The sequence below is a fragment of the Atractosteus spatula genome, chromosome 4 (assembly GCF_055471065.1).
Source record: "Atractosteus spatula isolate fAtrSpa1 chromosome 4, fAtrSpa1.hap1, whole genome shotgun sequence".
NCBI classification, from domain to species: domain Eukaryota; kingdom Metazoa; phylum Chordata; class Actinopteri; order Semionotiformes; family Lepisosteidae; genus Atractosteus; species Atractosteus spatula.
In genome coordinates, this window is record NC_142709.1 from 14,754,520 (window position 1) to 14,778,822 (window position 24,303).

At 37.6% G+C, this 24,303-nt stretch overlaps 1 protein-coding gene across 4 annotated transcripts in view; it reads right to left on the reverse strand.

Moving 5' to 3' along the window:
* The window catches only part of mid1 (midline 1), a 104,439-nt gene that overhangs the window by 27,189 nt on the left and 52,947 nt on the right, over positions 1 to 24,303 (reverse strand). For all 4 annotated transcript variants that reach the window (XM_088914727.1, XM_088914725.1, XM_088914724.1 and 1 more), the window contains exon 3: positions 406 to 501. In XM_088914727.1, the coding sequence (XP_088770853.1) occupies positions 406 to 501 (96 nt within the window). The remainder of the gene's footprint in view (positions 1 to 405; positions 502 to 24,303) is intronic.

The window sequence follows — 24,303 nt, forward strand, 5'->3', positions numbered from 1 at the left end:
CTGGTCCTCTGACACGATATGGATTCACTGTACAAATCACCATTTGTTTTCCATACTAAAACAAAACAAAAGATTACAGCAGCACCAGATTCTCGGACTGCAAGTGCACAAATACCTCTCTCTAAAAAAATCAAGTTCATCCAAGAAAGGGAATCTAGTTCTCTGGCCGTGCATTTTGTTTTCTGAGAAATAATGAAGCATTGATATTATATTATATTGCTATATCAACAGTAACTGAAGGCTGGGGAAACTTGAAGGTCTCTTACTGTACCTCGTATAAGAAACAAAAAACAAAACCTTCACTGTGGAGACTGAGGTTCAAACAGCATATATGCTACAAGTGAAACACTGCACAAAGTTGAAAGCACTGAAGAGCATCCTTGCTGGTAGCAATGAAGAACTTACCTCGACGTGCTGGCATGTCTGGATCAGCTTGCTCATTAGAGTTTCCAGTTCATTGTTCCTCTTAATCAGGTTGCTGAGGTTTGCATCTAGCGCTTGCTGCAGAAGAAAAAGACGACAAGAAGAGTGCCATTGTGAGCCGAACAGGATTTCAATGGTGTTCATTTTCACAACACTGAGAAAAAACAAGACTTCTAAAACAATGCAGGATAAGATTATACAGTTACACAAATCTCCACAGTCTGAGAAGCAAAGTACCACAAACCCCTTTGTTTTAGTCCACTGTTCATTTTACTGTGCAGTTTGTCACATTTTATTACAATCGGTATTTACCAACCTCAGAGTCCTCTGGTACAGACATCATCACTGCTGCTGGGCTCAGACACTTACAGCCGAAGTGCTTACAATTTTCCTGACAGATCTAGTTTGGGAAACCAAACCATGCATAAATCTTCCACCAACCAATTAAGCATCAAGCCCTCACACAGCTTGTCTACCTATCTATGCCTTTATATAGCGGCTAATATGTTTTCTGCCTGGAAACAGTGTAAATGATGAACAAGGACTTTAACTTTCTGATGTCCCGACTGTAACAATGTGAAATACGAATCGCGTGAAGGAACCACTACATATTTTGTTGGGATTACATTCAGATTAACTCTTTGATGTCCAATTTACAGAGACTCCATGGAGGGTAACCCCACTAATGGTATTGCATTAATATTCTGTCTTAGTACTATATATTATCTCTTAATACAGATGAGAAGAGATTATATGGTCTCTGAAGAGTGCACAAAATACCAACAAAATATAATCTGTATCAGTGAGACACAAAATAAATGCACATGACAAATGTAGAGATTATTTACAATCCATGCCTAAAAGAACATTTTTTTAAAGAAAAGATTAATCTGGCATATTTTGTATGACAATGTTAGCAATTTACATGTAGTGTGCTTTCTTTTCCAATCTTTTACAAGACTCCAAAACACATTTTTGAGTAAAAGATCACATAACAGGTTATTTTGAAATAACAGGGCAAGATGGAGAAATAACTTGCCTTTTGATCTAAGGGTTTTTGAGGTTTGTCTGGACTTTGCAACTCGGACATTTTGAGGTGTGTTAAAGGCTGGGTCCTGAACACACATACTGTGGTGTTTGTTCATCTCGACCCAGAGTGAGAAAAGTTAGTTCCTCTTTTTGTTGGCAGAAAAAGAATTCCTAGTAACAGTGAGGTAAATTAGTTGTTCTCCTGCAATTTAATTATGCAATTAAGGAGAAATCTGTTTAATAAAGCTAGGCTGCACACTTAGAGAGTTAGAATCTGATGGCCACCATCTATGTAACGCTGGACTTTCTGGTTCTTATCGGACTTAAAAGAGGAACAGAGAGGTGACGCGTTGTCTTTTATTATGTTCTTGGAAAGCTTGAGATTACAGTGTGGTCTGTCACAGTTTATTTATAAACCAGCACCTTCACACATCACTACTCTCGGCAGAACAACTTTACAACAGGCTGCATGTGAACGGAACATGGTTTCCAAGACCAAAGACACGCCCAAATGCCAAAAGAAAAATAAAATACTGCACATATGCACTCATATGGTGTATAAACTGACACACATAAATATTTATCATTATCTTAAACATTCTTAAGTTAATGAAAAATCTAAACCATATCGGTATTTTTCTTTTATCAAGTAGTTCATCAAAATGAAGGCTGAGGACCAGTACTGTATGTATTTTAAATCCAAAAGTACACATAAAATACATACAATTATAAGTTAGTGAGCATGCTGGGTATAATGAATAATAAAATGAATAAAGTGTAACAGAAGTTATACTGTATTTGGTTTTGGATTCTGACTACCAACTGAGAAGGAAAAATGTCCTTTTGTCTCTTATTCTTATTAATTCAGGATGGAGATTAACAAAGGGGTAGTAATGTGCTCAAGGTGAAGAGAATATTTAATTAAATCAATACGTATCTGCAGATTCCTTATCTGTATAAAACTTAAAAGACTAACGCATATATAAAAAAACAGTAATCAAATCTTCTGTAAGTTTCCCAACTTCTTAACCACTGAGAACAGTTACAACAGTACAAAATGTTCTGAGCAACTTGACGATGTGGATTCTTCATGGGTTGAGAAAGCAAGGAGAGCTTTGTAATCCACAAATGGAAAAGATCAGGCAATATACTGCGGTATTCTGGAAGGCAAAACCTTTGCTTAAAATATCATAGTGCTCTTTATTTAATGACTCTGACAAGACAAGACACTCTTAATTAGGTGCTTCCTCCACGTTTTGGTTCCTCGTTTAGTGCCACAGTAGTGACTGGAGATTAAGGAAACACACTCTTGGAGGGCCTACGGTGAGTGTGTGTGTGGGTTGGTTGGACTGGCCGTAAAATCATACATTCTGTATGAGCTAAGGCTTCCCTTTCCAAAACAAATGCTTTGTTAAAAAACCAATGGCACCAAAGGTCAGTCTGTAAGTAATTAATGTATCATGTATCCTTGTAGAACCTGCAGCAATGATGCATGTTTTCTGATTTTTCACTGGTGCTTGAAACTGTCCATCAAAATGAGGAAGATATACAGATTGAATTTATGAAATAGAGAAATTAACTATCATCTAGGCTGGACAAGAGGGACAATTCAACCAAATATTAACGGAATAAATATTTAATCTAAGGACTGCATACAGCATGTATTACTAATCTAAGTACTACATAGAGCATGTACTACCTGACCTTCTGATCCACAGAGACACAACATGAATAGCATGTCCAGTATAAATGGTTAATAAGACTTTAATTATTGAACAACTGTAGAACTCCATTCTGTTTATTAAAGGAAAACCTAACCGTAAATCACCTAAAATATACATCTAGCCTGTTCATTCAGGAAAAGCAACAATAAAACTAGATGCTGCTCTAGTCTTGGGATTTCTCAGAAATTATTTATAAAAAATGTATTAATAAGTAATGATAGGCAATTTAAAAGGAAAAAACCTCCTGAAACCTCTTGTACCATATAATACACGCTCTATTTCTGCATTATATCTTTTGTATAACAATTAGAAATGTTAAAATCTCTCTTTTGCCCATCTCATCACACTGCAGGCGTTTGTGGACTAGTTAATCCATTTTCATTAATAATGATATAGGATAAATACTTACAGTACCTTTCTGTGGTTTAAAAAAATACAGTAAATGCAGGAAGGGACAAGTGTCTATTCATAAAGGACATGAAGAAACAGTCTTTCCCTCTCCCCTTTTATATCAGATCTCAAGAAGACTTTTGAACATCTTTTTAGGTCATCAACGGTATAATGGATTTTAGTGTAAACAAGACAATTATGTCTCTTGAAGCATCCCACAAAATGATCTGACTTGAAAGCACTCTGAAGAGAAAACAGACAAAATGCTTAGTGCACAGCTTCATAAAGTATTAAAGGAAAGTCATCTGGTTTACATTTTCTAATTTACATTCCAGTACTGCTGAAGACTGTTCTAAGATTCAATTTAGAAAAAAACACAACAAAAACCTGTGCTCTTGTAGGATAATGATAAAAGTGGAAACTCCCCATGAAAAATGCTTAAATATATTATAACAATATACTGTATAGCTACTTATATTACTGTGTTAATGGTTCATTAGAAGCATCTCCCATAGCAAATGTCTGTCAGGAAAAAAGTAATATTATGTAAGTTTATTAAAAACACTACAATATTTTTTTTCGATTAAGTAATGGGTTGGATCGATTTTGAGGGACATTAGAATAAAATTTTAAAAAGCCAGCAACTACACTGGTCAATCAATGTGCTGGTATTCAGCCAAGTAGATGTGAATCCATTATATTTATTTAAAACTGTTTCCCATCTTGTAAGGAATATGTATTCTTCCTTAAAAAAAACATATTAAAAGCAGTTGCTTCAGGATTCACTGTCAGTGTTACTGTACTTGGGCTCTGCCTCAATCAATAATTTTTCATCTGTTACATCATCCCTGATCCATTTCACCAGTGACTCCTGATATTTTCAGGAAGCAGGTTGTAAGAAGACATCTGAAAATGTATAAGTCAAATCGAATATATCATAACAGTTATATTTATGTTATAATCTGAAGTACAGCATATTTTTTCATTGTAGGTATTGCAGGCACAAAATCATACTTGATTTTTAAATCGATCAAAAAGCAGATCATGAAGGAGTATTAACTTTCCTTATTGTTGCAGCTGTCCTAAACTATTTAATGGTTTATGTCCTTTACACAACAGGCTGTAGATCGAAAGATTTCTTTTAATAATTAACATGGGCTCAGAGTAAAGGCACACTTTGCGATGTGCACAATGAATGTGTTCTCTCTAAATCATAAAATATCTCAATCTTTTCTGGCTGCCGGAGCTTTACTGCAACCGGAGTATTCACAGATATTAATTAAAATGTGAATATACTGTAGCCCATGCTGAGAAAAAGTGATAGCATACACTAAATTGAAGATATACATATTAATACTGTACTATGAGGAAAGAATTCTCAATAATAGGGTGATTATGACTTACACTCTACATATGTGCAGACATCATTATTCAAAACTATGCTTTTTTATTTCAGGAGATAATGTATTCATAATATTCAAAAACAAAGGTGCATTTCATGGGATGCTTTCACGGTGTCCTTTTCTCTTTAAATTAGTTAGTTCAAGGCAGCTTTCAAGGAGAAACATCCGGATCAATGAGAAACCTACCACACCTACAGTACTCTACAAAACAAACCCTGTAACTAAAGGTGCCGAGAGGCCTGTGACTCATAACTCTTAAATAAAACACTTTCCCCCAGCTCTGTCGATTATTTACCGGCATAATGGATTTGTCAGTTGGTCCCTAAAGAGGCCAGTGGCTTCAGAACACTCTATTCTCTTCGAAGTTGTGCAGAGTTTGCAACACAAACACAAAGAATCTCACTGCTAGGGCACCCCGGAGTGATAAATGAAAAACATGCATTCAGAACTGTTGACATTTATTTACTTAGGGAGATATGCTGAGAAACACCTTCTTGTCTTTTTCTAATCCCTGCAGTGAAGAAAAGCGATGGGAAGGACTGACAAATTAAAACTGGATATGGATCTAGAGCAGCAAAAAAAAAAAACCACAGGCAGAGGTCCAGTTCACCTTGAACGGGAAGGAATCACCAGAACGAACTCCTGATGCAGGACCAAGGCTATTTTCACCTTTGTAGGGTAGATACTGTACAAAAGATTTTGTTTTGAAATGTACTTGCTGTGTGGACATTAATTGATGGAATCTACAGAACAATCTGCAGTCTTTTTATTGCTGTAGATGTTAGAAATTCCACATCATTAAGCATATAATAATAATTCATCATGAAAGACGTGAAACGCATGCTGGCGTTGAATGGGAAGCATCGGGCGCAAATGTCCCCAGGTCCTTTTAAAGCAGGATCTGTCTTGCCACGGTTGAACTACACTTTTATTCGCTGCCTTTTTTCATACTCAGTTAAGCTTATCAAAATTTCATGCTGTTGATTTACAGACAGCTGTGAAGAGAGAAAAATAAATGGAAAAGGGAAGACCTCGAATGAAACAGAGAAAGAAAATATTCTGATCTGTTATGCAGAGGCATACTGTATTAAATTATTACTTTCTGACTAGTGCAAGCGCAGTCATACCAGTTAAATTAACTCTTCTGCAGATTTATGTTATGAAGAGGCCACAACTGTAGTGTATTATATTCTAGTTTCACAGAACTGCTAAACGTGTACGCTGTGTGTGGGTGTATTATCCCCAGTATTAAAACTGTAGATGCAGAGCTCAATATCTGATCTCATCTGTCGTAGTCCTCATCTTTAAAAAAAAGTCCCAAGCCTTTCTGTGATAGTCCTTTCAAAATGAATGCTATTTCTGTAGCACCCAGCTTAATTCACTGCAGAACAGTTCTGCAATGGAATTTTTGGTTTTTGCATTATCAACATTACTTTTGCAGAACCCAGAGAAGCATAATACAGTGTGTACTGTATATATATATAATTGGTTTCTATATCTATATGCTTAATTGAAAAATTTACCTAACAGTACACATCACTTATGTATAACAGTATATCACTTATGTAAAATAACAGACAAAGCAATTTTCCAATACTCTTGTCACCTATCACAGCACACATTATACTCTTATAAACTGAGATTACCTCCGCCTCAATAGCTTGTGAATTGCTATTAAATTAAATTAAACCTCTTCATAGTTCTGTCAAACTGCTAATATGAAGATTATTCTGCCTGTCCATACACGAGTAAGACGAAAATAAACATCTGTGGGATGTTGTATTCTGGGGACTAAATCAGGCACAGAGCTTTAAAGTAATGATGTGCACGTTTTCCTATATTCCTGGGAGATCGCTCAGCTCTTACTGTAGTGAGAGTTTAAGGAATACATAATCTACTTCTTAAATGTCAAGCAGCATGTGAAGAAGTACTTCCACTGAAGCATTAGAATAGGACAGGAAAAAATGAAAAGACTCCTGAAGATTTTACTTCTGATCTCTTCTGATCTCGAAAGTGATAAAATAGTCTAGATCTCAGTGTAAAATGAACTTAATTTTTAGTGCATGTGCTTTTAGAATGCATTTTTGTAGTGTCACTTAGTCATGGCTAGTTGTGGTTAGCATGCTGGATTTGTAACACCGGTAGGTTGTGTGTTCAAATCCTGGTTAGAGCAATGCTTTTATATTTTTGAGCAACACACTTTGTTAATTTGTCAGTAAAAGGTACAGATGCATAAATCAATTTTGGATAAAAGCATCTGCCAATCAGCTCAAAAATACTGAACACCACGTGTGGAGTCCATACGTGTATGTATGCATACTGTATATCATATCCAGCCATCCATTTTCTAACTTCTTTCCAATACAGGGTTACGGGGGAGGCGTGAGGCTGATATTTTCTGGACCACGCAGACACAAACACACAAAGCTCACACCAGGGCCATTTTTCATAAAGCTAATTATCCTACCAGCTTAGATTTCCAGATCACCCGGAGGAAACCCACTCAAACACTGTGAGAACATACAAACTCCATGCAGTTAGCAGCCCAGGAACTGAACTCAGGGGCCTAGCGCAGTCGAAGCAGAAATATTAACCACTGCGCCATCTTGTCACCCCATATATGATATGTTAAAACATATCATATGCAGTACATAAGACCATAGCCTTGAACAATTACAATTACTAAACATACATTAAAAAAATACACTGTTGTGGAAATGTTAACTGACAATTCTATGGCACTCTTCCAATGAAATTTTAAGACAAATTAATCCTAATCTGTTTTTTTAATTGCAAAAAGATTCCTTTTTAGGCTTATGGATGTACAGAGATGATGAAATGATGTTACTGATGAGGAAAACCTGACAAAGTGTCAAGAACATTTGACTGATAAATGTGATGGATGAGTTCCTACAGCACTGGTACAGTATACAGTATACCATGAGTTACAGTGATCTCCTTTTTGAAGCTTTTAAACAAAGTGTATTAAAGACAAGCTAAGCTTCTTTTCACTTAAACTACTTTAATAATAAAAACCTTTATTATTACAAAGTTTAGAACAGAAGGAACTGGTAGTGAATGTCCTGAATAAATACTTGACGCTTAAAACATATTTTGTAACTCCATCATTTTTGGAAGATGTGTAAGACCTACAATACGCTATAGTGTGCATGATTTAAATGGTGTTTTCAGGAGTGGGCCCCAAGACAAAATGAATGATCAGAAATTATCAGAAATTTCTCTTTCTTTCTTTTTTTAACAGAAAGAGTTAAAGTAAGGAGCATTAGTATATAAGTAGCAGAGCTGAAACTGCAGTGGCATTATCACTTACAGAGAATGGACAGAAATGATCTAGCTAGATGCTCATATGAAATGAAAGAAGAGGTCAGACCAAAAATCAAGGAAACCTGCATTTGGATGATGGTAAAAAAAAAAACAATTTCACTCTAGCAACGAAAAGGAAGAACATGCGTAACATGACATGAAAATGGACAAACACAAAAACCAAATGAGGAAAAAAACGATTTGCTTTTGTCACATTCATTATTATGTTTTGTAGCTCTTGGTTTTTATGAAAAAAGGCATTTGCACTTTTGTTTTAATATGGAAGCCCACAATATCTACAAATTGACTAAAACAATTCAACAAAATGGGTAACATTTTTAAGCTTATTTTTGCCGCATGGCTTTCTAGGTTATTAGAAATTATCTAGTCATTCTGGGAGATAGTTAAAATAATGTGAAAAGAAAATTCTCGGAAATGAAACACACTAAGAATAAAACAATCTTCCTTTCAGTAGACTGCCAAGAATATGATATTGGAGGCAGACGCTTAGCTACATCTCCCCATGGAAGGAAACATCTTTAACTGCACAATGAGATAATCTGTAATTCATTTTATACATTAAGTTCCAACCGAGGCACAGATGGATTCTTCAGATTTGACCTTTCTGACTGTTTCTTTAATCGCAGGAAAGAAAGTGGTCCTTTTCTATGCTTTCAAAAACCTTTGTTTTCTGCATAACACCACAATGACTAAAAGGAAGAGATGTGGGGAAAACAGATGCCTTTATGAAGAATGCCTGCCAGCTGACAATCAAGCTTAGTCAGGAAATGTGAGCAATGAGAATAAGCAAATTGATATTATACTTCAGGCTATTTTAACGTTTAAGCCATTGCTTTAGGTTTTTACAAGATTCAATAACTGTGACTGCACAGTGTGAGTCCACTTATTAAAGGACAGAGATGTACTGTAGATTAGAGACAAAGATCAGTGTCCAATGGTTTCAGGAGTAAGAGGACAATTAATAAAGAACCTTCCTGTGATGATATTGAGATATTAAACCCGTATGCAAAGTTAGCCACTGTGTGCTCAAATGAGCTTGAGAAAACACACACAGCGAAGACTGTGTTTTTGTTCTTACTGACTGCAAATCTCCATTAGATTTTTATTCCTTTGCTCCTCACCGCTTAATAATAAAAAATAATTACTGTTCTTGTGAACTTCATTTTTAACTCCTCAATAATGTGCTCTACCAGATATCAAAGGTCATGGGAGATACAGTATTTGAATTTGATCAAGAAATGAAAACCATTTTAATGATGCCTGTTGAGATGAAGTTACAGTAATATTATCGACAAGAATTCCATCACAGGCTGCCTGTGTTTCATTATATCAGAGGAAACGTCAGACTGTTATTGTTTTTTTGACTACAGTCAGTTTTGAAAGTGACCAGTGTGGGGGAGGTTCAAGAGCCAAGAATTTTGCATTTTTTCATGCTTGATTGACCTATTGTTTACAGATCCGGTAAATAACACCGCAGGTTTTTCAAAAAGCTATTCATATTTAAGTTTACAGTATAAAAGGACATTGTGGAAAACAGGCTAATTTCTAACAGGCCTTGTTGTGCTGAGATGTTTGACAGTTGTGTGAAGTACATGTCATGGTGCACTATGTCACTTCTAATTAATTTCACATGACGTAAATCAGTGATCAAGAACACTCTGTTTTTTTCCATATTGATCTGTGTTGAACACAAACAACTATGCAGTTACACAGAATGCTATTGTACATTGATCTGTGTAAGTGGAATATTCTTCTACCTTTTCTTTTTTCCCCATGAACTCAAGCAATACAAAATGCTAACTAGCACATACAGTATCTGTCCCAGATGATGAAACATTAATGTGATGTAATTATGAAGTAATTCTCTTTCCTCGCCAGTACCAGGATAAAGAGTTCTAATTACATTTTCATGGGAGCTGACAACAACAAGGGGATTACCACATTCAGCCCACACAAATACCGTCCTTTCATGAAATATTTAAGGCTACAAAACAGCTACATGAACATATCTTTTGCTGAAGTAAAACAATACTATAAAATAAAAACCTATAGCCTACACTGAAGTGTGAATGTTTAATCTTCTGCTTGAGAAACACCATGTAACTCATGTGAAAGATCTTAATTGCAAACAGGTATACTCCATATAACCAATTATGTGCCTTCAAAAGTCATTTAGTTGCACCAGAGCCTATTTAGGTGGGTTATAGTAAACGGGTGAATATATATGCAGTTTTGTTTCATATTTATAACTCATTTTTACTTTTATATGAGTGTATTTCTTATATCATTTGCAAACTGTAGTGCTTGCTTTGCCTCTAGACAAATGAATCAACCTTCTATACCTTAAATCTGCATCGTTTTTATTATTCCTGTATATATACAGTGGTGTGAAAAAGTGTTTGCCCCCTTCCTGATTTCTTATTTTTTTGCATGTTTGTCACACTGAAATGTTTCAGATCATCAAACAAATTGAAATATTAGACAAAGATAACACAAGTAAACACAAAATGCAGTTTTTAAATGAAGGTTTTTATTATTAAGGGAAAAAAAAATCCAAACCTACATGGCCCTGTGTGAAAAAGTGATTGCCCCCCCCTGTTAAAACATAAATCAACTGTGGTTTATCACATCTTTGGAAAGCTGAGTTCAATTTCTCTAGCCACACCCAGGCCTGATTACTGCCACACCTGTTCTCAATCAAGAAATCACTTAAATAGGACCTGCCTGACAAAGTGAAGTAGACCAAAAGATCCTCAAAAGCTAGACATCATGCTGCGATCCAAAGAAATTCAGGAACAAATGAGAAACAGAGTAATTGAAATTTATCAGTCTGGAAAAGGATATAAAGCCATATCTAAAGCTTTGGGACTCCAGCGAACCACAGTGAGAGCCATTATCCACAAATGGCGAAAACATGGAACAGTGGTGAACCTTCCCAGGAGTGGCCGGCTGACCAAAATGACCCCAAGAGCGCAGCGATGACTCATCCAAGAGGTCAGAAAAAACCCCACAACAACACCCAAAGAACTGCAGGCTTCACTTGCCTCAGTTAAGGTCAGTGTTCATGACTCCACCATAAGAAAGAGACTGGGCAAAAATGGCCTGCATGGCAGAGTTCCAAGATGAAAACCACTGCTGAACAAAAAGAACATAAAGGCTCATCTCAGTTTTGCCAGAAAACATCTTGATGATCCCCAAGACTTTTGGGAAAATACTCTGTGGACTGACGAGACAAAAGTTGAACTTTTTGGAAGGTGTGTGTCCCATTACATCTGGCGTAAAAGTAACACAGCATTTCAGAAAAGGAACATCATACCAACAGTAAAATATGGTGGTGGTAGTGTGATGGTCTGGGGCTGTTTTGCTGCTTCAGGACCTGGAAGACTTGCTGTGGTAAATGGAACCATGAATTCTGCTGTCTACCAAAAAATCCTGAAGGAGAATGTCCAGCCATCTGTTCGTGACCTCAAGCTGAAGCGCACTTGGGTTCTGCAGAAGGACAATGATCCAAAACACACCAGCAAGTCCACCTCTGAATGGCTTAAGAAAAACAAAATGAAGACTTTGGAGTGGCCTAGTCAAAGTCCTGGCCTGAATCCGATTGAGATGTTGTGGCATGACCTTAAAAAAGCGGTTAAGGCTCGAAAACCCTCCAATGTGGCTGAATTACAACAATTCTGCAAAGATGAGTGGGCCAAAATTCCTCCACAGCGCTGTAAAAGACTCATTGCCAGTTATCGCAAACGCTTGATTGCAGTTGTTGCTGCTAAGGGTGGCCCAACCAGTTATTAGGTTTAGGGGGCAATCACTTTTTCACACCGGGCCATGTAGGTTTGGATTTTTGTTTTCCCTTAATAATAAAAATCTTCATTTAAAAACTGCATTTTGTGTTATCTTTGTCTAATATTTCAATTTGTTTGATGATCTGAAACATTTCAGTGTGACAAACATGCAAAAAAAATAAGAAATCAGGAAGGGGGCAAACACTTTTTCACACCACTGTAGATAGCCAATGCTATCCTTCCACTCCTCAGCCAGAATTTTGCAGCTTGCCCTGTATTTTTTCGTCCTTTTCTCATTTCTAAACCATTACTCCAACGGTCTGTCTGTGTCTGATTCAAAACTCTAGTTTGCATACTTTGGTCTTAACCACTCTGCTCCATTACACTCCCTTTCGTCTCGTTTTGCCCAAACCTGTGAACCCCCTATCCCTTGAGATATATTTCCAGATCCTGTTCCTTCTCCATCCTCACCAAACAGTGGTACGATCGGCCCTCAGAAATCAGACCACCTTCTGGTACCTGTCCAGGACTCCTCGGCTTAGACAGCAGCTGTGACCTCTCAGCTACATCCTTTATCCTTTCACTTTTATTTTTAAATCTTAAAAAAGCAAAGTGATCTGTGAATTTGCACATGCCAGTGCAGATAAGATGCAAAGCCATCTTATTTTGATTGTGCTATGGGGTATGGGGATCCCTTCACTGTATGAACACTGACTTTTCTGTGCAGTCTTAGATAAACTACTGTAACTCAGATTGCAAACAAAGTAACAGACCGTTCTTGTGCCATTCACTACGTTAAGTAAAAATGAAACACAGTGCACTGAAATGTAGTGTGTGACTAGGAACTGTCATCTGACAAAGCATCTTGTCTGATAGTGAAATAAGGAGAGCAGATATAAAAGAGCTGTAGTTTATTCCCCAACTTATTCTTGAAACAACACAGCTCACTGTGAATCCTCTGCCACACTCTCCTGGGACAGGCTGAAGAGATCCCTAGTAACTTGCTTTGTAATATTGATTTGTACTGTCTGCCTACTACATCCTTCAGCCAGCAGTGCTTACCACTTCACTGTGATTACAGTATGCTTCGCTCGCTCTCCTGCTTGCTTCCCTGAGGTCATATTATTGGACTTAACCTCGTCACATATCCTATGCAGATATCCATCAACGACGTTTTAAGGGTTTACTGGTTGCTGTAACTACGTTAATGGGTCAGTACACCTCGTTTTCGCTGCATTTCTGTTTTTTTGATCAAGGGCAATTGTGCCTTCAGTACAATCTCTGTCCTCTGAATGACACAGATTTTAAGAGACTCCACTAGGTAGAGTTTTCAGGCGAAAACTAACATCCCTTTCAAATGCACTCAATCATGAAAATTAACATAATCAATTGTACTTTAGAAAATGGCTGGAGGTATAGACAGATCAAACGAACTGACGTTTTTGGGTTCAGCAGTCTGAACTATTTAAATTGTAATTAACAGTCCCATAACACTTCAGTTCTGACGTACATTTACCTTGGTGCTTTCAACTAACGTTACTGTTTTTGTATTTTCCCCCCAAAAAATTTCCAGTATTTGCATTTTCTTTTACCTCAGCACAGAATGGCTGGCAGCCAGCCGGCTAAATTGCCAAATTAACCCTGCCCTGACCTGAGAGAAATATCCTCTAAGCAGGCAACAAGCTGCATACATCCCATTTGCTGACTTGTCTTTGAAGTTTTTGCTGACTCTTACAAAAGTGGTCAGTTTGAACATCTGTGCTTGGATTGAAAATATTGACTTTAAAAAATCATGTATAAAAAGCTACTGCAATAGAAGGAAGCAAATACTTTTGCAAGGCATTGTCATGCAAACCAGCCTGGGCTTGACCTGTGCGATCTGCCGTTGACAAAGCCGGTGCTGGCTTTTGGCAAAGATACAGCATTTGTGCTATGAAGTTCTTACTGGTTTCATAACAGCCATAAACAAGCAATGGCAAAGCAGAGCATTAAGTCCAAAATCTATCCATAATTTTGGTGCTTCATCAGCATGTACAGACGTTGTGAGAATGCTCTAATGGATTGGTGCAGAGAGCAACAGGCAAGACCATGTGATGGATCAAGGACAAGTATGTGACTGAAATTAACTTATACATCTTTCAGACCTAAGGGAACAAGCGCTTCTAATCAGCCTGATGAACAGTCCTGATTCATTGGTAAATAAACTGCATAATGGAATTGCTGAGAACATGGGGAAATCAACATTCGTTTCCAAACTAAAACAAATGCCCTGTGTGAGTCCAATAAACCAAGCAGTTCAGCATTTCAGTTCAAAGAAACTGCACATCAGAGGAGCACATCTCCAGTAAGCCCTAAATGATTAGTAAATGATTCATTTTGGAGCCCCTTGTATGAAGAATGCTACAAGAAAACTAAAGAAAGTCAAACACTTTGTCCTTGCTATGAAGAGTATGCAGAGTTTTGAATGGGAGGAAATGTTGTTAATTCAGTTTTGCTGTGATCAACAATGACAACGTTGATCAGATTATCTTTATAAGAACCTGCGGCTCTTGTGACACTTTGAGCAGCAGACATGCCTTTGACGAGCTGAGAGAAATGTCAGACACCTCATCAGTCACCTGACACTGCACCAGAGGGCAAAGATCAGCCGGAGAGAAGAAAGAAAAGTTGCACAACGGATTTGCAACGTGGAGTTTTTATTTTTTTAAACTAATGTAAAAAATGACAATGCTTTTCCATTATAACACCTCTGATGTAGATGAATAATACATGTCTTTGATGCATAACCCAAACTATATCCATGTGTTCAACTATTTTTGGACTTAACAGGTCCAATCAAGGTTCGTTTCTGGTGAAACAATCTTTCTTAATGCACTCTGAAGACCACCGCAGTCACATGATGCAGAAGGAATAAAAATTTAAATGTTTATTTATGCAGTCAAGTGTGGGGAAAATGCATTTCATCTGCTCTGAAGCCCCAAATATGTGGCTAAAAAGAAATTGATACATACTGTATGCATACAGAATACAGCTTAAACCCACAACTATTCCTATTCATAATAAATAATAATAATAATAACATTTTAATGAAGAAACTCATCTCACTCCAAACTGAATTTTCTTCCCCTGCTCTCCTGTAAGGAAAATCGCCAGTGTGAATTTTCACTCTGACCTCTGACATCATCAAGCTTAGGAGATGACACGTTTTTGCTCATCTCGCATGAACAGCACTTTCATGCACGGCAACTCAGGTCCTGAGGCCACTGTGCTACCCAAACATGTCAAGCTGCTTCTACCGTTTTCAAGCAGAGCTGTTCATTTTACATAGCAACTCACTGAAAGATAAACACCATGATTATGCTCACTGTCTGAGCCACGCAACCCTGACCAATGGTAAAATAAGACCTCCGTTTCATTCGTGTTAGAACATGTTAGAACATCCGTGTTGAAAAAGGAAGGAATAACAGGCAAGTTGTTTCGCTAAAATCACGCACACACACATGTACACACAAAATATTATATGGTTATCCACTGGAATGTCAGTCTTCACCCCTGTAGCTATAGAGTTTGTGTAACTGTTTCCAAGTCAAACACATTTATTGGAAGGAATGGAAAAATGAATTTGTCTGCCGAGTTATTATTACTTTTGGATCGTAGGTTTATACCGAGACTATACGCCCCTCTGTTATTTTTTTTTTCCTCACAATGATTTTCCACCGAACAAGTTCAAAGCTGATGCTCCCAAGGGGTCACCTCTTCCAGGCCAAAGGAAAGTCCCCTCTGGCCGTCACTTACAGATAGAACGGGCAGGGCATCTTTCCCAGCACGGATATTTTCATGACCTGCTGGACACTCTCAGGAAGGAAATGTGTTCCTCCAAGGAAAACGCTCGATAGGAAACCTGAGGGTGCTGTACGTGGATGAACACCAGCACTTTTACTGGAAGTCAATGACACTAGTTTACCAAGAGAAGCAGCTCTTTGCAGTATAAAACTGGTATGTATTAGATAACTGTTGCCTTGTGATGCTGGCAGGGACTAGTGAAAGATTCACTCAGTATATTCAAAAACAACAGTTCCACTGATTCTCAAAGAGAGTGGCTTGAAGAGGAATGGTATGCAGTGAAGCCCATGATCCAGACCCAGACGTACTGATCATGTCATTAGATGACTGCGATAGGGATTTCCCAAGCAGTGGTGCATGTCCATGTGAAAAAAAAGCAGCCGTGAACCTTAAAATTGAAAACCTATTTGCAAAAAATACATAATCATCAAATCCAAATTAAAATATTCAATGGTAGTCATGTCATGTCAAGCCAATCATACATGGGGACAATTTGGAGGCCACGGTAAAGGCAGAGGGGGGGAAATTTGGGCCGGACACCGGGATAACTCCCTACTCTTATTGAGAAATGCCCAGGGATCTTTAATCACCACTGAGAGTCAGGACCTCGGTTAATGTCTCATCTGAAAGACGGCGCCCACTACAGTATAGTGTCCCTGCCACTATACCGGGGCATTAGGATCCACACAGACCACAGGGTGAGCACCCCCCGCTGGTCCCACTAACACCACTTCCGGCAGCAACCATAGCTTCCCAGGAGGTCTCCCATCCAGGTACTGACCAGGCTCAACCCTGCTGAGCTTCAGTGGGTAGAGCCAGCTGAGAGCCGCAGGGTGATATGGCTGCTGGCTCAATGGTAGTCCTTTTCCTGATTTTGGCCCCAGGGAGGAACGTTTTTGGATTTTAGCAAAGGAAAAAAAAAAACTATTGAAACCATTTTGCCATTTGAATGGCACCCACTTGTAGTTTTGCTTTATAGAACAAAAATGCATTTAAACAAAGCACAGTACTGTGGATTCTGACATTGACACAGGCATCTCAGTGCTTTCAGACTTGTGTTTTTCCATGTTAAACTTCTACTTGTTTTACTGAAAGTAGTGTTGACAGGCATGTGGCTGGAATTTACTGACACATAATGAAGAGCTAAAGGGGTATTTTGCAATAGAGCTAACCCTAGCCACTAGAAAAAGTTGAAACCAAAGAATGGATTTTTTTGGAAATGCACTTGAAATAGATCAATGGAAAACAAAACAATTTGGAAAAAAGAGAGGGCATGTCCTTCAGTGCCCTCTGAGGTATGCAGTAATCAAGCTGGGCATTTCATTTGCATGAATAATGGACAGAGCACTGTCCTTTTAGAGAGAAGGTCAATGCCTGATAATAAAAATAACCACTTGATAACAATGAAGAACAAGGAAACTGATGTCAGCACATCATAGCATGACAGTGCTGAAAAACAAGGGCACAGTGGCAGTCAAAGTTACTTGATGGTAAAAGATGAATCTAACATTGTCTGATACAACACTAGCTTTTCATACCCAGACGCATTTTACGAAAACAAAAGAATAAAAGTGGTTTAAAGTCAGTAATTATTCAGTGCCGGTACTTACAATAATTTTCAGTTAACAGCATTTACAGTAATTTATGGATTGTTTAATATGCATCCATTCTGAGAAAAAGGTTTGATGTAGATCAAGAGCACCTTTTTCAAGGACAGTCTTAACCGCAAGTCTGCAGCCCAGCATGTCAGTTCTTATTAATGTGGACTGACAGCATATTTCACTTTATTCTAACTACAGCAATGACCCAAGTAAATGCTTTAATCATTTCAAGGCTAACATAGAACAGCAACTCTGTGATCACTGAAGACTGAAACACTTCACTGCGCTGTGTGATCCCTCAGCCAGTCTGCTTTCAGGTAGAACGTGGTGCCGTGGAGAACCGGTTTGCAGCGAAAAAAACATAAGATTTTTTTTTGAAAAGATGTTTGCTAGAGGTGAAGATTCAATTTTTAGAAGCAATGCAATTTAATTTTCATCAGCATTTTTAACTCCTAAGTCTCCATCCGATGGGAATTTACCTGCTATTTTCACAGATTATAATATCAACTAACAGGAGAACAAAGAACAATAGGAGAAAATGAAGACGTCTGTCTTTGCAATGCACTAAATCAGACTGCTTCATTTTAAATGCAGGAGATTAAAAATAGCTTTGGCAGTCATAATAATACAGAATTTGTTACTTGAGTCTACTGTTTCAACCAAAATACTTTTAGGATATCTTATCTACCCATTGGAATATGCATCCTCTGGGGACCAGTATACTGAGGTTAGACATCTGGCGATTCCTTATACAGAAACAAATGTTATACAGAAACATATTGATACTGATTTATCAATATGAGTGCATAATCAATACGCATTGCAATGTAAGTGATACCAATGCGATGTCTTCAGTAATGCTTGGCTAGCAAACTACCTGTTGGCTGTTCTATCAGTTATACAATAGCTTTACAAAGCTTGCAAGACGAGTTCTGTATGGTGGTGAAACACACAAAAAAATCCTCATCTGACAAGGGGATGCACACAGCTTGTGTAATTTTCTCCTAAATATGCTACCATAATAAAAATAAACAAAGAATAAAAGAAAAAACACATAATGAGAACATAATCTCGTCAGTGAACATGTCCACCAAAGACAGAAAAGAAGATAAATTATTGTTCCAGCGTTTCAAAGTAGTGCCTAAAATGGCAGAAATGATTTTTGTAAAGGGAAAACACTTTATATGTAATAAATCCAAACAGCAAAAGGAAAAAATCAAAGATATACCGTGCTGTACAGTATGTTTTACCATGCTTTTCTTCATAAAAACCTAAAGTGAAGCATTGTGGCCACAAATAAATCATAAACCACTGCATTTTAACTAACGATTGTGAAGAGAAATTTAAAAGAAATGTATTTTTGTATTTAAATCCTTGTGAGTTAGATAAAGGGAAACAAACTGACAGAGCAAGGATACTTTAGACATGAACTCTGGCACCTTTAAGATCCCTGCTTTTCTCATTTGAGCCTGAGTGCAGCTTCATACCTTCTGTAAAGTGACCATATAGGGCAATAATTTCCTTTGACTTGGCAGTCAGAACCACCAGCTGCAGAGTGTACGCACAACTGAAGTCTGGATTCCAGCAGTGGCGTTAACTCAGAAAATCTGAAACTGAATAAAAAATTAAATGAATTTTGTATTCTACACACTTTTAATTCTGCACCCTGCCCTACATCTCGGGGTGAAAAGTGTAAACCTTTTTGCAAGTGTCTGATTTCATTCCTAATTGAGTGCTGCACTATCTAGTTTCTGAGAACGTCTTTCGAAATCTTAAGAATACATTTTTAAAAGATAAAGTTGAGGATTTAACCTGCCTCTCATAATGGCATAATTTCATAATTAGATATGCTAACCCAGCTTTAGTTCCTGCTCTTTGCACTCTAAGCTGGGAACATACATCAAGTATGATTACTAATAATGTTACAATTACAACTCTTTTGTAAAATTACTGAAGTTTTCTAAAGATAATAAGATGAGCTGGACACACACTTTCTCTACTCCAGAAAAATATACTGAGATTGTGCCGATATGGGCTTATGCAAGCCGAAATGTTGAAAAGTTTGAAGAAATTTTATTTTTTGGAGATAAATTAAAAGTTAAAAGATAAAAGATAAATTTCCATTAGTAATGGAGAGGATCTGCATCCAGCTCATTGTATTATTTTTGATTCATATTCACTTGATAGCACCTCCATTAATGTGGGTGGGAATTCTTCTTTTCCCATTTATTGAGGTTTTCTCTCTGATTATGTTATGCACTATCCAGCCCTTTTAATTCAGACTGTTTACTGGATTCAACAAGACACTGATTTGTCTCTCTTTTTCTTAATGTGACACGATCTTCGTCATATCACTATAAACGTTGCTCAGCAGTTGACTAATAATATTCTGGAAGGTGTGAAAAAAGGCTCAATTCTGCGAGACGTATGAGTAGTGCATTCGCAAGGAAAATCATTTTTAGGATACTAAAAATACATCACCTCTTCAACACAGTTATGAGTCTCTTAAAAAGGCTATGGACCAATGCAATCAATTTTCTCTCTATAACTGACAACATCAATGAATAACACAATCAACCCCTGTGTTAAACAAGGATAAACTAGGTCCTAGCCTACCCAGTAATTATTACCCAATCTCTGACTTACCATTTAGACCTAGGGAAAGAATTTAGGATGGGCCATTTTATTTTGGGTTCGGTTTGACGTACAGAACTGAAGCAGCTCTTGTTACTTGTTACTAATGACTCCTTAGTTATTCATTCTTGTTGACTCTTTGTAGCTCTTTCTTGTCCTGCTGCACCTCAGTGCTGTCTTTAATAGTTGGTGGTACCATTCTGTTGAATAGATTTGCCATAGTTAAAAACTTATCTAACTGATGAACAGTTTGGTATTGTATCTCTTCAACAAAGTTGGTCACACTGGGCTTCTTACAAGTCTTGAAAACTTTCTTTCTAGTGTCTAGAGCATGTTTCCATTCAGTCAGATTCTTCCTATTTATGGAATCAGTTTTCATTTCTATGCTGATGAGAACCAAATTTATGCTTGCAAGATACTTGCCATTAATCAATGACTTTCTGTCTTGTAACACTGCTTAGACAATTTAAAAAAATGGATGAACAATGTTTTTTATATTTGAACTCTGACAACACTGAAGCTATGCTGATTGATTGACTTCAAAACTGTGTCAGCTTTCCTACTGACTGTTAATAGTGTTGGAATTTGAAAGCAGGAAGTTCACTTGGTGAGGAATTGTAGTGTCATCTTTGATTCTAGTCTTGCATTTGAAATTTATGTTCCTTATATAGCGAAAGTGTAATTTTCATTTGTATAGCATTCCTCATATCCATGCATGTCTCTCCCAATGTGAAAGATAATGTTTAGGTATGTCCTTTCCAAGCATGATTAATGCAATGTTTGGTGGCATACTGAAACATTCTCAACAACTTGCGATATGTTCTGAATGCTGCTCGAATCTTAACTAAATCCAAAATACATGAGTATCTCTCTTCTTTTTAAGTCTTTATTCTCTAATTATTTTTGGAATTCAGACTAAAATTAAAGATACTTATGGTCACCATTAAGTGCCTGAGTGTCTAGACTCATGAGTATATCAGTACACTGTTTCCCTACACACCTACACCTCTTTTGCTCCAAACCCTGGGAGACCAAGCTATCTGTTCTGTTGTTCCAAGGCACTTTTAATCCCTGTCTAAAAATTTGCTTTAAAAAACAAAGTTTTAATTCAGTTAAATTTATTGTATTAAATTATTAAATGTGTTCTTGTGTCTTTCTAATGTTTTTGCTGTGGCGTAATAATTGATTATTCAAAGTACCATATTGTGTTTCCAAAGACAAAATATGCAATCAGGATTCAAGACACATTTGTTATTCCTTTTAAAGGTAGTTCAAGCATATACATGTATGAAACCTGTATTTTCCATCAACAAAACCAAGGACAAAAACAGCAAATGGATTTGTGACAACACAAACATGTCTTTTTGCTCCTCTTTTCTTAAAATTAGTAAAATGTCTGTTGGTAGCCGGTTGGTATAAAGACCTTGATTAATCATGATCTTAGTTGAGAGTTTATAGCACTAAGCACAGAGAAAGTAGGGCACTCCTGACAGATGCTGGGAAAATCACGAGGTCATCCCTAGCCACCAAGTAACTAAGTCTATCACCCACAGGCACACTCCGATCCACATTTCCAGTGAAGAAATCCCAGCTGGCTTGACAAAGCTGGAGTACTTTGGCTTTAGAGGCAAGCATGTTCTGTCCCACTACAAGCTGACATGCTAGACTAAAGAATTAAAAGCCGTCTTCTAAACCAGGCGCGAGAAAAGCTTTTAGGTCTCGTGTGGCAATATCTGTGAAGCAATGTAGAGGTCTGTTAGAGTTCTTCCCCTTGTTTTCACCTTAGAAATAAAACACTCAGCACAGTGATACCGGTCAAAGGTTATTCATTCACACACTGCACAGTGGTGTTCAGGTTAGAGGTGATGCAAGCCCACCTTTCCACACTAAAGAGAGTGACCTGGTCAGTCAACGTTTGACATTTATAACCTCTGGTAGCTGGTACCCCCTGACTGCTGAGACAATCAAGGGAAGGCATGCGGTATTTGTCAGACTTGGAATTTGAACCAGTGATCTTTGGAGATGCAGCTTAATGCAAAAAACATCCAAGACAGACACAGCCAGAACGCCTCACTAATTAACACAAACTGCTCTACAGAATGTCACAGAAAACAGAGATGGTAATTCAGACTATAGGATTTAATAGGATTTAACCCCTCCCCCCCCGGTTCTGGACATGAATAATTACTTGGAAAAATCAGAGCTGCAGAAACATAGAAAGATATCACTGATTAAGAAATATAGTCCAATATACAACCATAATATGCCAAAGTGAATTAATGAATGTCCATCCATCCATTTTCTAACTGCTTTATCCAATACAGGGTCAAGGGGGAGCCGGAGCCTATCCTGGCAAGCAACGGACACAAGGCAGGATACACCCTGGATGGGGCGCTCGTCCATTGCAGGGCAGACACACAGACACAAAGAACACACGCACTCACACCGGGGCCAGTTTTTCCAGAACAACATTAACCTACCAGTGTGTTTTTCCAACTGTGGGAGGAAATCAAAGCACCAGAACAGAACCCACACAAACAGAGGGAGAATGTACTCAGCTCCAGGATTGACCCCAGGGTTAGAAAACGGGAGGATGGAAACATTTTTAATATCCATGTTTCGCAGCTCTTGTTAATGTGATGAACAAGCTGGATCGAATCAAGGGTGATGGCATGCTTGTGTTTTGTGCAACATTCGTAGTGTGTTACCACCAGCACTACCTGGTTTCTTAAGGAGGTATCACAAGAGATACGGGTGCAGGGATGCTAGAATCTGCCCCTGGGCTTACAGCACAAATGCCGTAGCACTTCATTCGAATAAAACAAACAATTGAACTTTCACATAGAGACAAAAAATGCCAAATGGGATTATCCCAAAACTGTCATGGCTGTTACATGTCTGGCATAGATCAGGAGGTTCTTGTTTTTTCTTGCCCTTCTAAAATTCTAACCTGTGCTCATATTCATCAGCCCTTTAATCAGATGAAGGTTTAGCTACAGTGCACACATTCATGCTCTGAAGTTACGATCATAATGATGTGATGCAGATAAAGCACTCAGGTACAGTACATAAGTATATATGTACAATGTACAGCACATCTTACAAGGAACTTGTAAGATATCTTTTGGTGCTAACGTACTCTGGGAGCAAGCGGTTGCCATGAGTTATGGGAATGTGAATATTAGTTAGATCTGGCTGCTTTCACAATGTTTCACCATCTACACGTTCTTCTAATTTTGCTTTCCCATATTTAAAATAATCTAAAGTTAGCTGCAGTTATTGGGGCTCATCCATGCTGCATAATTACCTTTGACAGGCCTACCTGTGTATACCGGCCTTTATAAAAGGTAGCCACGAGTATATACTGTACACACTATACAGTATGTAAGTATGATGCATACTGTACATCATATTGCATGTCAACATCACATCTAGGACAGCTTTCTACCAGCACAATGAGATATCTTGTGAAATGTACAGTTCTTTAGTAAAATGGTTCTAATGGAAAATACCATAGCAAAATGTTATAATCCTGTATCATAGGTTACTCATTTAAATCTAGTTATTTACTTTTTAAATTGAACATACAAATCTTAATATTAACCGTTAAAACATGTTGCTGAATAAAAGTCTCTGATATCGATATAATCTATATGTAACAAAACAACCTGACACAGAAGTCTTTATCCATTTTCTCAGGCTTAACTGAAAACCAAACAATTGAAAGGACTGGGTGAAGTAACAGGGTGATTTACCAGTGCCTCTTGCTTAGGTGAGACCAGATTAAGTGGAGTTTGTGTAACAGATTTCACCTGGTCTGAAGCTTTCTGCTCATTCCTCTCATTGAAAAACCTCCCAGGAGTTCTCTGCGCAATGTCAGCATGATTAAATAAAAAAAAGAGACTGATTTAGTTGGTCATCCCTGTATGCATCATGATAGTTTTAGTTCCATCATTTGTTTGGAGATTGAGTGACTAAGCATTTGCTCTGAGCAGTGATCGTACATTTTCTTTAAAGGCCAAGCATGATGGAGATCAAAATCTATTAATAATCTAACTCCAAACAAACAGCAACAAACTAACATTTGTAGAGTTCATGCATTGAAGCAAGGTATTAATTCACAACTGGT